Genomic DNA, 13583 nt, shown 5'->3' with positions numbered 1-13583 from the left:
AAAGATGAGGTAAATACAGGGAACAGTACTGAGAGGATAATATGGTAGATATTAACACTGTATTATACGTAAAGTTTTTACTTCAAAGAGGTGGAAAGTACAGATGGACAGAGGTCAGTTGTAACATACAGAATAAGCATGATACATGCTACAGGGCTGTGAAGATTATCACAGGTCTGGAGCACCTCTCTTAGGAAGACGCTGAGGGAGCTGAGTTTGTTTAGCTTGGAGAAGAGAAGGCTCTGGGGAAACCTTGTTGTAGGCTTCCAGTACTTGAAGAGCGCTTATAAGCAAGAGGGGAGAGCAGCTCTTAAAAAGAGGGAAAATTTAGGCAAGATCTCAGGCAGAAATTGTTTACTCAGAGAGTGGTAAGGCACTGGAACCATCTGCTCAGAAAAGCTGTGGATGCCTCATTCCTGGAGGCATTCAAGGCCAGGTTGGATGGGGCTGTGGCAACGCTGAGAATGGCATGGTGTTGGAACTGGATGGTCTTTAAGATCCATTCCAACCCAAACTATTCTATTATTCTGACAACATAGGCCACTAAAGTGACTTGATGCGAAAGGATACAGAATCAGCACATTACAGCTTTTAAAAAGCATTTAAAGATGCCAAAGTTAGAATGTAGGAGAATAAAAGGAGAAAATCATAAAATGGTTAAGCTGAGAAATCGAAAGGTGAGAATTGCAGAAATACTGAAAGAAACATCACCATTTTCCCGCAGAGCTGTAGGTCATTTTGGTGTATATAGTATTCTGTTAACTATACCAGCTTACTTGCCAACTGTTTAAAGTACAAATTGTCACTTACCCCATCAATTTCTTGTGCTGAAAAAACAATCAGCAGCCACCTGATTTAAGAGAAGGGGAAAGCTAGTTTACAACTAAACTTGCAATATCCAACCTTCACAAAAACGTTACCTCTAAAAATAGGAAGTATGTACACATGGTTGGGGTGATTATTTAGTAAAAGTGTATTTTTAAAGGATCTGCATCATCAAGAAATGGTCAACACATCCTATGTAATTTTATCCTTTTGGATGCATGGGACTGAGTGTTTACATATGGGAATGAGTAAACGATGTGAAATGATTCTGGGGCAGGCATTCAGGTATGAGTTTGACATTACTTTCACTTCTAAAAATAAGTTAATTACTTGGTTATAGGAACATCTTTCCTCTTAAAACAGATTTAGAATTAGATTTCCGTTTTCTACTGTTTAAACAGCATAGAACCTGAAATGGTCTCAATTTACAGACAGATGAAAATCTAATATAGTAAATTACTTGATATGCTTATCGAATTTATGACAGTCTACAGATCATTTAACTGGTGATTACTGTTCAATTGACAGCTAAGAATGTATCTTAGCGACTCTAGCTAAAGATTTTAGTGATCTGTAAAACTTACCAGGCAGTTCTGATAAGCCACTTAATTCGTTCAAATGAATCCTTTGTTAACGCCATTTACATTGATTGATGGACATGCAGCACTTTTTTTCTGTTTTATAAACCAACCAGCAGCTCTTCTGTTTTCTTCTGTGTGCAGATGGTCTATAGATACCACTCCATCCTGTTGTTGTTTTCTCCTCTGAACCTGTTTCAGATATATAGATATATATATCTGAGGTCCAATTTTACATGAAAAATTACTGGAAAACCAAAATGTGTTACCTATTTAAATACACCATAATGCACAGCTTTATATTGTCACTACATTATACTGCCCCTTTACAAGCAACCTTTTTATCAGCTATCCATTTATTTTGAGAGATCTATACACAGATCAACAAGAGGAGGGTACAAGATTTTGTTCCAGAAAAAAAAATAAGTCTTCTTCCACAGTAATGAACAAAAAGCATCTTGCATAATTATTTTTTAAAAAACAGTCATACTCACTGATTCTTCTAAAAACTTTAGAAATAAGATGTGACACGTTTCCACAGTAAGGGCCTAATGAACTTCAAAAGTATATATATATTGTGTCTGTACTTTCATGACCAGATTTAGCAGTATCTTCTGCAAATTGGGCTGGAGTAGGCATTTGTGTAGGCATCTATATGTGACAGGCTGGGCTTTTCCTATGGTGCTACCGATTTCCAGTCTTTTTTTCAGAGCTGTCTTCTAAATCTGGGGAGGTTTTTTTTGAGGTTATTGAACACTGCCTAAGCAGACAGGGATTCACTTCCTTTGGAGAAGTCTCCTGAGTAAGGAAAGGCAATCAGTTACTGAGAAGGGAGCAAGGATCTGAACCTGCGGCCAAGAGGCTGCTCTCTTTTAGCTGCTCAATAGCTGTATGTTCTTTGTAAAAGTAGTGAGTGTGAAGATACTGAAACATTACTTTCTTACTTTCTATAATTCAGTGTAACAGCTTTCTAACTAGAACTGATCTGTGGATAATATTGACTCCTATGTGTATGCACAGCATATCCACATCCCATAGTACGAAGAAGAGACTTTGTAAACAACCATGCGCTAACTAATGAATGAACAGCCTAAGGCAACCAGTCCATGCTGCAGATTACACTCTACATGTACTGAGCAGCTCTCCATTCATCTGCTGAAGTCCTACTCTCTTTCTGTGCTCCAGTTTTCTATCTGGAACACCAAAGTGATATGCAAGTGTCAGCAAAACCCAACTCATGTAATTCTCAAAAACCTGGGGAAGGGGAAGGTAGAGAAAGCTTGCACTGTAATGTAACTGTGATTTTTAGTCTCCAGAAAACAATCAAGAAGGAAGACAATTTTATAGTTATGGACTCTGATGAGATATCACCTCAGCTCCCTTGTGAGCATTTTCCCATTTTTGCTTGAAAGCGGACTTATTTTTCGGAAGTTTCCACTTGGATTTTCACCATTTAAAAACTGACTCAATAGCTTTGTATTATAGCGAAATTTCATTCACTAGATCCTCTGCATATATTTATGTATTTCTTTTCATAGTGTTTTTTCTGCTTTCTTCTACTTCTGTTCCTTCCAATACTTTTTTGCCTCGTATTCAAGAGCCTCCCTCTCCTCTTTAATGAGACTTACACTCCTCATCCTGTGCATGAACTTGTGCTATTCCTGAGTACTGACAGCTCTCTTCCACTGTCCTCTCATTTGCTTCCCCCTGACCTTTCTGTCCCAGACAACATCACATCTTCTCACTTCTGTGAGACTCTATGCTACTTCTCTGACTAATACCAGGTTAAATGTAAAGTGATATATTCAGGTATTTGTGAAGTGGAGGTGCCTTTGGCTTATGAACAACTCCAGGCCACATTGTTATACTTATGACTTTTTTTTTTTCTTTCTTTTTTTACTATTTCTATTATTATTTTTTTTCTATTTCCATACAGTATTTCTGCATGAAAAGCACAGCACAGTTGACAGGTGTAGTAATCTCACACATGAAACAGGAAAATTTACTAATTCCTTCCCTGAGATATGATTTTCTCAGTGTGGTTACCACCTATCTGGCTTGCAGAACATTTTATTTTTTCCCCCCAGTTTCTCTATCCCTGCCAACTTGCTCTTACTGATGCTTGGGATTTGAGAATGAAGGTGACTGCATCTGCTGTGATGCACAAGGTCTCTGACATTCTGCTCTGTTCTCCCAGAAACACATTTCTGCTGCTAGTCTCAAACTCTTGGGAGAAGCAGCTCCAATAATTGGCTTTCATGGCAGACTTCATAGAGGCCAACAGTACCTTCTCTGAATGGAGATCTGGTTCTGCTGCCCTCATGTCCACACAAGCAGCTGTTCTACAGAACTCAGTGGCTGCTTTGTGCTCCTTGAAGACTCTGGATTTCTATCACACCAGTAGTCCTAATCAACTTTATGTACCTACTGTTATATAGTGAGGCCTTTATGTATCACTTGTAGTGCTTTTTGAGGCCTCTGATGCAGGATGCCCTGTACAGTATTCAAGAACACTACAACTAAGTATGATGGCTGTGGCCTTGCCAGCTCTTCTCTGGTTCGCTATCTCTGAACAGCACTCAGGTAAGATGCCACATTGTACACGCAGCATTTTTGTCGAAATTAAAAATATAATAGTTTCCATCTTGCCGCCACTCTACAAATCACATTTCAATCGAGAAAACCTTTCATTACTGTGCGAGAAAGCCCGGGAAGAAGCACTTCTCACCAGCTCACGTCTATGCAGCGGAAGACGCTTTCTCTCGTTAGCCGCCCCATCAACAGCACTTCCTCACGGAGGAAGGCGGCAGCGCCGTCGGAGGGCGAACGCTCCCGCAGGGCAGCAGCAGCAGCCGGCGGCAGCGCCCGGGCGCGGCGCTGAGTCCCGCCGTGCCGCCGCTCCCCTTCGCGCTTCACCCTCCGCCCGCGCTCCTGCCCCGCTGCCACCTGCTCTCCCCTCCGGGGCGCTACGGAAATCCCGCTCCGGGCGGTCCCGCGCTCGCTGCCACGGCGGTAAGGCGAAGAGAGGAGGCGAAGAGACGTACCCCGAGCCGCCTGCGCTGCCCCGCGGCGTGCCCAGCGTGGGGGTGCCGCGGCCAGGCGGGACAGCCTCAGGTAGTGCCGCCAGGGGCTGCCCCTCCGCCGCTCACCTCAGTTCCAGGCGGGAAAGCTCCGGGCTCCTCGCTCGCGCTGCGCCCGCTCAGGGCGGACGGACGGACGGACGGACGACGGCTGCCCGCGGTGCCCCAGGCAGGAGACACGGGGGGGGGAGGGGGGAGGAGGAGAGGGGTGGCCCGAACGGCCCCGCCCCGTCCAGCCCTGCGCCCATCCCGGGGAGCGGGGAGCGGCGAGGAGGGTGCGAGGCGGCAGCCCCGGGGCCAAAAGCCGCGGGCGGGCCGGGGGCAGAGTTCGGGTGCGGGGCCGAGCTCCGCGGGACGCCGCGCGAGCAGCGGGATGGCGGGCGGGGGCTGCCCACAGCGCCTGGCGCTGCTGCTGCTGCTCGCCCTGCCGTGGCCGGGCCGCGCCGCGGCTGAGGTGAGTGCGCGGGACGGAACAGCGGCGCGAGCTCCCGCGGGGCAGAGCGGTGCCCCTCGGCATCGCGGCAGTGGCGGTCGCGAGGGAGACGCGCGAACGTGTTGCGCGGTGAAACGATGCACCGCAGCCTCGCGAAGCACGTCTCGCCCGCGTGCGGCGTACCTGAGCATCGCCCCGGTACCGTTACCTCGCACGGTGCTCGGTCGCGGTTCGCGCACGGGCGCGAAGCAGCGGTTCTCCCGGAGCCGCACCCGGGCGCGGCCCTTCTCGCCCCTCCCCGTCGCCCGAGGGCTCCCTGCGGCGCTCCCCGGGGCTCGCGGCGGCTGCGGGGCTCCGCGCGGGCGCGGGGCGCTGTGTGGGTGGGGCGGCCCCGAGGGAACCGCGAGGCAGCGCCTTTCGTCTGCAGCGCCTGCCACTGCTTTGCTGCAAACTCGCCGTGGAGCCCGGTTTGTCGCTCGGCTCTGATGCACGTGCATCACTGTCGGTCCGTTTGTTCTCCTTCAGTCCTTGCTGAGCCTTTCTTCTCTATTTGGCTGTAACAGTTCGATAGGTGTTGCCAACTAGCTATAGGGCAAAGGGGGCGGTGTGGCATTTTTGGTACGTGTCCTCCAAAAATCTGCTGGTTTCAGAAAACCTCAAGTTCTGTTTTGCCAAACAATTACCAATGGTATTGATTCCTCCCTGCGTGTTCTCACTGCGTGTGGAAACACTGTCAGTCACCTTTATAAGAAAAATTTCAGATCATCTACTCAGTTGCTGCTATTGTTGCTTGTGCTGTAAAGATTAAGCAAAGCAAAGTAATTAGTAATGATATTTCTTTTAAGATATTGCAGCTATTCCATCCACTTAGTGTGGGTAAGGAGCCTAGAAACAGAACAAGCACCTCGATATCATGTGTTCTTTCATGGCGCTCTGAAATTAACTCTCAGACAAGTTTAGTCATTTAACAATGATCCAATTGTTTTGTTTATGAAGGAATTAAAATACCTCTTGGTTCTTATGTAGAACAGAGGTACTGAATCTGTTTGCCATTTCAGTAAATTACTAACTTTGTGCTAAGTTTTTTCTGGGTCTGCATAGAAAGCACGGTCAATAAACTCAGTGTCTCTCTGTCTTTCACCTAGTTTGCTCTTCTTGATTCCATTCTCGTGCCTTGCTGGTACCCCTCATGACCTTAATTGCTCCTAGGACACAAATATCATCATATATGCTTCTGGATGGCTCATAAGAGCATAGGCTGCATACCAGGAACTCTCCCACAGCACATACTTTCTTTAAGCTTTTATTCTGGATACGTAGATCTATGTTGTTTTGTTGCTTTTTTTTTTTTTTTTTTTTTTTTTTTCTTCTACCAGGGAAGGAAAAAGGAGATGTACTGAGCAGAGACCACATATTTCTCAGTAAAGCACTTCAACACTTTCTAGCAAGCCTGTACAGTACTATTCTGGAGTATTTGCCAGTCTTTCTGCCTTTTTGCCAAGGGTAAATCATGAAGCTCCCAGCTTTCTGGAACACTGTCATAAGTAGATCCTTGTTTACGTTTCTGTCTTAAAGGCTGGATATGGGATGGTAAGAAGTGTCTGCACTTCAAGTTTTCTACCAGTTTTGCTGTTCAGGCAAAGCTTGACTACAAAGTACTGATTCAGTGATGCCCTGACAATTCAGGGGATTTCAGTTGTCTAAGATCAGTTAAAACTATATTTACAACAGATAACAGAGACCAGTTTATAATTCAGCTGTCACAGTTTCTGGGTTGGGTGTTTTGGTACAAAAATGCTGATATTTTTGGAGGGAAAATTCTGTTCTAAGAATTTTTTTTCTAGATGATGGAGGAAATCAGTATTTTAAAACGAGCAGTTTCATTTGACCTCATAGTTTATGGCTAATGTTAACTGGCATAAAGTGAGTTATTATAGTAACTGAATAAATCACTGCATCTGGAATGCAGTGCCCATTACAAAGAAAGAGTGTGTTTTAAAATTGTGCTACACATTCATACAAAAATAAATTGATATCTGACAAGTAATCATTATTTTTGCTGCATGTGTATGTTGTAAGATGTTTTAATATAGGCAAATTTTTAGTGTATGTTTTTTTATTACTCAGTAAGTAATTTATTCCCAAATACAAGAAATAAAATTATTAATTTGTGCCTGCTGCTGTTTATATGGTGAATTTTGGTCTTCACAATCATGACTTCTCTGTCGTTAGCAGCTTGAATTTTCTGGCACATAGTAGGGAGTATTATTATCTGCATTCCTGGCCACTGGCATGCTCTAATCACATCTTCTGAAAACTCAGCAGAAGTAGCATCTTCCCATGTCAAAGGCTTTCAGCTTATTTAATGTATTCCTTCACTCCAAATACTGATGTTATAATCCTTTGGATTTTCCCACTGTTCTTATTAAATACTTCAGAATAATAGGAGAAAAAGATCATTTTTTAGTCAGGGAACAAGATCTTTCTAATTCCTCTGATATATTTTATTCATCTCAGAAAAAAATGAAGAGATTTTATTTTCCACTATTTCATTTTAACAGCAGCTGAAGCTGGTACTATCTTGATAGAAGTGTATAATCCAATTCTCTCTGTTGATACCATTCATGCTTTTCTTTCATGTTTTAGAGTGATGAATATCTTGAAATGAAACATGAATTTAAGCAGTGTTCCCTGAAATTTGCTGTAGCAAATGAGAGTAATAAGAAAAATACGTTGGTCAAAGTCATTAATTCTGAATCAGTGCTGCTTCTTAGTGGCATCATTCATTTTTGTGATAACACCATGTCGTTCAGGAGAAAAGGTTTCTACTTGAACAGGATTACTTGGTTGTAAGATGCTCATCACCTCACATCACCTGTATTGTTATTGTAACACAATTATTGTATTAGCTCACAGGATGAAGTCAAGTATTGTGCATTTTGTACTTACAGCAATCATTATTCTTTGCATTTTTGTCATTGTTGCAAAGGAGGAGAGATAGCAAATTTAGTGACTACAGAGCTCAAGAAGATCTTTTTTCCATCCTCTTTCTCCCTTTTGTTTGCAACCTGTGTGTATTCCACAATTAATGTGTATATTCCACAATTAATTTCTTTTTTCCATGGATAGGATTCACAGGCAAATACTTGTAAGCTTTTCTTCTTTTTGCAATGCTTATTATCTGTTTGTTTGATTGGTTTCCTAATTATATACAAACTACATTACTGTCAGAAGTAGGTCTTAATGTATGGCTCTGGGAGCGAACAGTACAATGTTCTAGCTCAGACATGAGCATCTCTAAGCCTGCTAAGAATGGGATGCAGGCTGACTGGCTTTGTGTAGCCAGGGATCAAAATGCTAGAAGGACAAAGCAGTGTCACGGTGAAAACGTTCCTTTTCTGCCTCCTTTGGAAGCATCCAGGCTCTCTGTTGCACAGAGCAGCTGAGAAGGGAAGACATGCACCTGAATATACAAAAGAGAGTTCACTGAGCATGTTAGAAAAACAAGTTCTTTGTGAAGTGCTCTTTTTGACTTGGTTCATATGATCCCAAGTCTGAAGTCAATGGGGGTGTTACTTCGATAATTGGGCCTAATTTATACTAGACTGTTCTGATCCTGATTGCATCTGTAATTAGTTGTTATGCAGCCACTGTCTCTGTAGAGAAACAGGCCAGTTTCAGAGTGCTGCTGAACTGTTTTTCTCACTGAGCCACAATCAGGGTTAGCATAAATTGGCACAGTTACCTTCATGCATCAAAACTGGTGGAGTTCTGCTCTCTTATGCCATGTGTGAACTTGCTCTGGTGGCCAAGAAAAGTGAAGTGTTCAGTTAGAGCTGTTTGCTACAGCATACAGTTGAAAGATGCTGAACCTCACTAGGGTTTCCTTGTAAAACACTTGTGAAACATGAACTGCTAACACTTACTGTTGTTTTTTCTAACAAATCTGCAAAAAATACACATTCAAACAAAACTGTATAATTCCAGTTATATTGCTGAGTGAATAATATTAAAATGACCAAAGTTAGCAGGTAAACATTGGTTCTTTTTTCATTGATTTGAATTTCTTACAGAAATAACAGCATTTTATATTGAGGTCTTTGCTGGTGATCTGTTCAGCAGTACCTAGAGCTGGTTTATCATAACAGGTCTGTGAAACAAAATACTTTGCTATTAAGGGCAGCTCTTATGGGATGTCCGGTCATCTGTTTTACTGTCACATTCTCACCCTGCTGCCTAACAAAGTAACAGTAGAAGGCTCAGTGTGTTGGCATGGATTACAGGAGCCTAGGAGGAAGGTGAAATACAAAAAGGCTTTTTTCTTCTTAACCGTTTCCAGGCCCAGCCTCTCTTGTGCACAGAAAAGTTTCTATTTTGCCACACTGAGTATTATTAGCTTTATTTTCTTTACTTGTCTTCTACTTTAACTTAGCAATTTTATGGTAGAGTACAAGACTCACAGGTTTAGATGTGTTCCATTTGGCTTGGTTCAGTGAAGGCTTTTTAATTGGGGCTTTAAGCTGCACTTTTTCCACAATTTGTTTTGGAGGAAGCTGCAAGAAAAGTCAACCTTTCTTGTTTTGTTTTTGTTTTAAATCTGTGAAATCACAAAGCCTTTTAAAAAGGAAAAACCAAAGCATGCGCAAAGCTTTCTGTGAGCAAGGCACTGTTGCTTTCATAGCTATTTGCACCACTTAACAGAAGATGCACACCAGGAATTCTATGAATATACAAATATACAGGCCTGAGGAGACAACATTTATGGTGAATACCATTCCCACACTTAACAGCTGGGAAGAAATACAGTGTGTGATATAACAGTGATCATATTAAGGTAGAATAGCAAAAAATAGCTGGTTAAATTATCTGATTTATTTATTAGATTGTTCATTTAAGATGACTCTCTCTTAGAAAGGAAGAGCATGGATGAATAAGCTATTAAACACACTTGAGATTTTGCTGTGCAGAAAATTCTGTGACTTGAGTTGCCTAATCTTTTTTTCCCCGTGGAAAAGAAGAATATTTGTTTGTGTTGTCCCTTTGTTCTGTTCAAGATCAGAAGAAAAAAAAACACAAAACAGCAAAGCACAGCAATGGTATTTATGGGACTGCCTGGGAAGGTTTTACCAGTTTGAGTATAATATGAACAGTTAGCTCCAGTTTCTGGTTGGCCTCTTCACGCTCCAGGGAAATTGTGAAGTAAGATATTGGTCACTGGAAGTATCAAAAATTCCTAAGTTCTAGCAGAAAAAAAAGAGATTCTTTCTATTTAAAGAGAGAACAATTTTGTATCCTCTTCATAGAAGAAAAGTAACAGTGGAAAAAAGCCCACCCACCATAGATTAATTAGGCAGTTTCAACTGCCCCCAAAATGTTACAGAGATACTGCATAATTGAGGCCGCTTCTACAACACAGGCCTCAGTGGTCATCACTGAGCTCACAAATTTTGACTGGTAGAAACTCAGTAGTGCTTTTCTTCTAAATGACAACATTTTACTTGTTTTACACTGAATAGATAAGTATAGTAGAAAATTTGCAGGTATTTTAAGTGATTCATTTTCAAACACGTAATTTACCCCACTTAAACGCAGACAAAAGATACCAGAAGTGTAAGGAAAATTTTGTATCCGTTTCACTGTTCCATGTAAATCTTCTGTTGGCTTGTTTCTTTTGATAAATATGAATACTTACAATGAATGTATTTGGCCAACTGTATAAAACTGTCATTAAGAAAGTTCTTATTTAACATATTTTTATTTTTTTTTAGTTTTAAAACTGATTCAGTTTTCAAAACTGTTTAAAAATTCTGAAGTGAAAAGAGCTTTCATACACACATGCCTACAATATCGTAGAAAGTTGTCTAATTGTTAATTTACATCAGCATCTCCTGTTTATCCATATCAGTGTTTTAACATAAGTTTTCAGTTGGCTTGCAAATGCAATTATGAACATATCTTTGTATTACATAGAAGAACAGATACTTCCCAAAAGAATTCCAGACAGCTTTAAATTAAGAACAGAAAGTAGAGAGCTTCTTATCAAATATAGATAGGTGCATGTTGGATGTTCATTGATCAAAAATTGTGTATTTGTTAATTATACACAAAACAGTGCTTTTGTGAAATGATATTAAGTTAATTTTCCTCTGATCATAAATGCTTAGGACTTCCCTTTTGCACCTCATACTGACAGCAGCACATGCCCAGCATTCTAAGGTCCATTATACTGAAAAGGAGTATTGCACTCCCTGTGCAAGGTTCCCAAAACAAGTGTTTAATGGAGCTTATTTAATAACAGGGATGTCTGTGGTGTCTTACAGTTGTCTTCCACAGCGTCCCTTGAGATCAGCTCTCCCTGCATAAAATATTACTGAGTTGTTTATTAAAATAAAAATAAAATTAAAGTTGCAGCTTTATTTCTTTGTAATGGAAAGTGAAAAACAAAATAATTTTTTCAGGTGCAAGGCATTCATCTGGTAGGAAAAATGCTATGAATTCTGATAGCATTCATTGCTGCTAACAAGAGTCTTCTAAGGTAGGAATGTCTGGCTGCCTTTCAGTTCACAAGTGACTACACAATATTTCAGGGTTTGGGAACTGACATATTTTCCTTCATCTGATCATCTCCTATTTCTGTTCTATGTTGTCTATACTTATTGAAGTCTTAATAATTTGGTTTTGTTGTACTGGTGCAGCAATCACTAAAAAAACACAAAGTTCTTCGTGGTCTTTGATAATTTTAATGAATTCATGTTTGATGCTTAGAATGCATGAAAAACTTTTAGTATACAGATAGCAATTGTGAGAGTGGTATTTTGTTTTGATAGCAGTGTTTTGGAGCGAGGGGACTGCACTCTCCAGAATCTTGTAGACTACATGATGATTTACATTTGTACAGCATGAGGAACACGCTGCCAAGGTCACGTATCTACTAACCGTGCCTAGATAGAATTACTAACTGTGTTAGTCTAGCTAAGTATCTTAATACAAGCACATCTTAGACTCAGAAAAAAGATTTTTCTTATATAGCTTTTCCAGTAAGAACTTTTTTCTAGACAGCTGTGTTCTCAGATTGGCTACTTGGGCAGGTTAGGGCAAATTGTTAAAAACATGATTGTGTCCAAGCCAGAAGCTTCACCTAGTGCCATAGTGCTCTTCAAAAAGTGCTGTGTGTCTGAGCAGCATACATCCCCCAGCACAAGTCTGTTGTGCAGATAATTGCTAAAGCAAAATTTCCCACTTAATACAATCATAATATTTTACAACCTTTCTTATTAGATGTAACAGAAAACACATGGTAGAGATCATTAGAGAAATGGGCCTTTTGTAGTTTTAAACATTATGTGAACATCAACTATTTAAGCGGTATTATTCTGTATGCTCAGTTGTGGTTTATAGACACAGCTGGAATGTGTAAAGTGATTGCTTTGCACTGAGACAGCTCAAGAGGAATCTCTGTGTGTCAGCAGTCTTGAAAATTCATAATCAGGGCTCTTTAAGGAGTTGGCTCGCTGATACAGAATTTTTAATTACTATTAAATCTAAGAGAATCTAAGAAGAAATCTAAGAGAAAATATATAGAAAATTGGAAACTAGCAGATAATTTATTTCTACTTAAAAAGGATTATTGTGATGACTTGCAAAATTATAGACTGCTCAGGATACTGTTATTGAGCAGAAGTTGGGAAAGCAAATGAAAAATAAAAGGGAAATAAAGAAGAGGAGAAGAAAAAGTATTATCACTCAAAATAATAATAATAATAATAATCTTGTCCAACAAACCTGGTTTCATGTTTCAGTGGTTTCAGTGGAGTTCTTTAGAGATCCTTGAAGTTAGAAGATAAAAACCCAGTGACAAGATAGGTGAGATACTAATAAAAACGAAATTTAAATGAAAAATCAGACTACAGTTTTAATAATGAGCATGATCAGCTGCTAAGGACCACTGAAGGAAAGTGAGATCTTCACTACTCATTTGAGAAAAGACAGCTGGGCTATTTTTACTGTCTGGTATAATTAAGGATGTCACTTGCACTGCTCTTAATTCATGTTAAAATTCCTCATGTTGAACAGTCATCTTTCATTTGCATTAACCAGGACTTACCTCAGGAACCAGAGGTGTTCACTCATGAAATTAAAGACCAATTGGGCCCAAATGCAAATTTAAGCCTTTCTTCAACAGAATTGCCATATTCCTACAGAACACGTTTAATTTCATCTCACTTTTCACCTGAATGCCTTTATTACTCATCTTGTGTGGTTTTGATAGAGACTTCATCTGAAGCCTACTTACAGTATGTGATACCTGATCTTGCCACAGCACACTTTGCTGCATCTCTATTTTTGGTGCAGGTTTACTTGTGTTGTGTTGGTTTGTTTTTTTTCTTTTTAAATGTATATATATTATAGCTGACCCACTCAACTCTTCTCCAAGTCTAGAAGAACAAACACTGCCTCCTCTGTCATTCTAGATCTCTTTATAGAACGGCATGTAAGGAGAAATACTGGCTCATCATCCTTTCCTCAACAACACAGTGTTTTTCTGCATGTTTTGTTGTTGTCATTGTTTTGTTTGTTCACTGTTTTTTAAAATTTCGGTTCACCACTTAATTCATTTGATTTGTTGTTCATAGAGGGACTTTGCTTTGTTCTTTGGCCTAGATTTTT

General features: G+C 40.6%; 2 protein-coding genes across 4 annotated transcripts in view; one reads left to right on the top strand and one right to left on the bottom strand.

The window, feature by feature from the left end:
• The window catches only part of COL4A4 (collagen type IV alpha 4 chain), a 65911-nt gene extending 60706 nt beyond the window's left edge, over nucleotides 1–5205 (bottom strand). The window contains exons 1-3 of one of the 3 annotated variants that reach the window (XM_048955492.1): nucleotides 5100–5205; nucleotides 1410–1595; nucleotides 811–850 (exon numbers count right to left, since the gene is read on the bottom strand). In XM_048955492.1, the coding sequence (XP_048811449.1) occupies nucleotides 811–850; nucleotides 1410–1465 (96 nt within the window). In that variant the 5' untranslated portion in view covers nucleotides 1466–1595; nucleotides 5100–5205. The other 2 variants (XM_048955493.1, XM_048955494.1) reach the window with 2 other exon arrangements.
• The window catches only part of COL4A3 (collagen type IV alpha 3 chain), a 59688-nt gene continuing 50864 nt past the window's right edge, over nucleotides 4760–13583 (top strand). Inside the window, exon 1 of the mRNA XM_048955495.1 lies at nucleotides 4760–4937. Within this exon, the coding sequence (XP_048811452.1) occupies nucleotides 4857–4937 (81 nt within the window). The 5' untranslated portion in view covers nucleotides 4760–4856. The remainder of the gene's footprint in view (nucleotides 4938–13583) is intronic.

The sequence above is a fragment of the Lagopus muta genome, chromosome 9, assembly GCF_023343835.1.
Source record: "Lagopus muta isolate bLagMut1 chromosome 9, bLagMut1 primary, whole genome shotgun sequence".
Classification (NCBI taxonomy): Eukaryota; Metazoa; Chordata; class Aves; order Galliformes; family Phasianidae; genus Lagopus; species Lagopus muta.
Note: the sequence above shows the minus strand (reverse complement) of the source record. Positions and strands in the feature narration are given on the sequence as shown.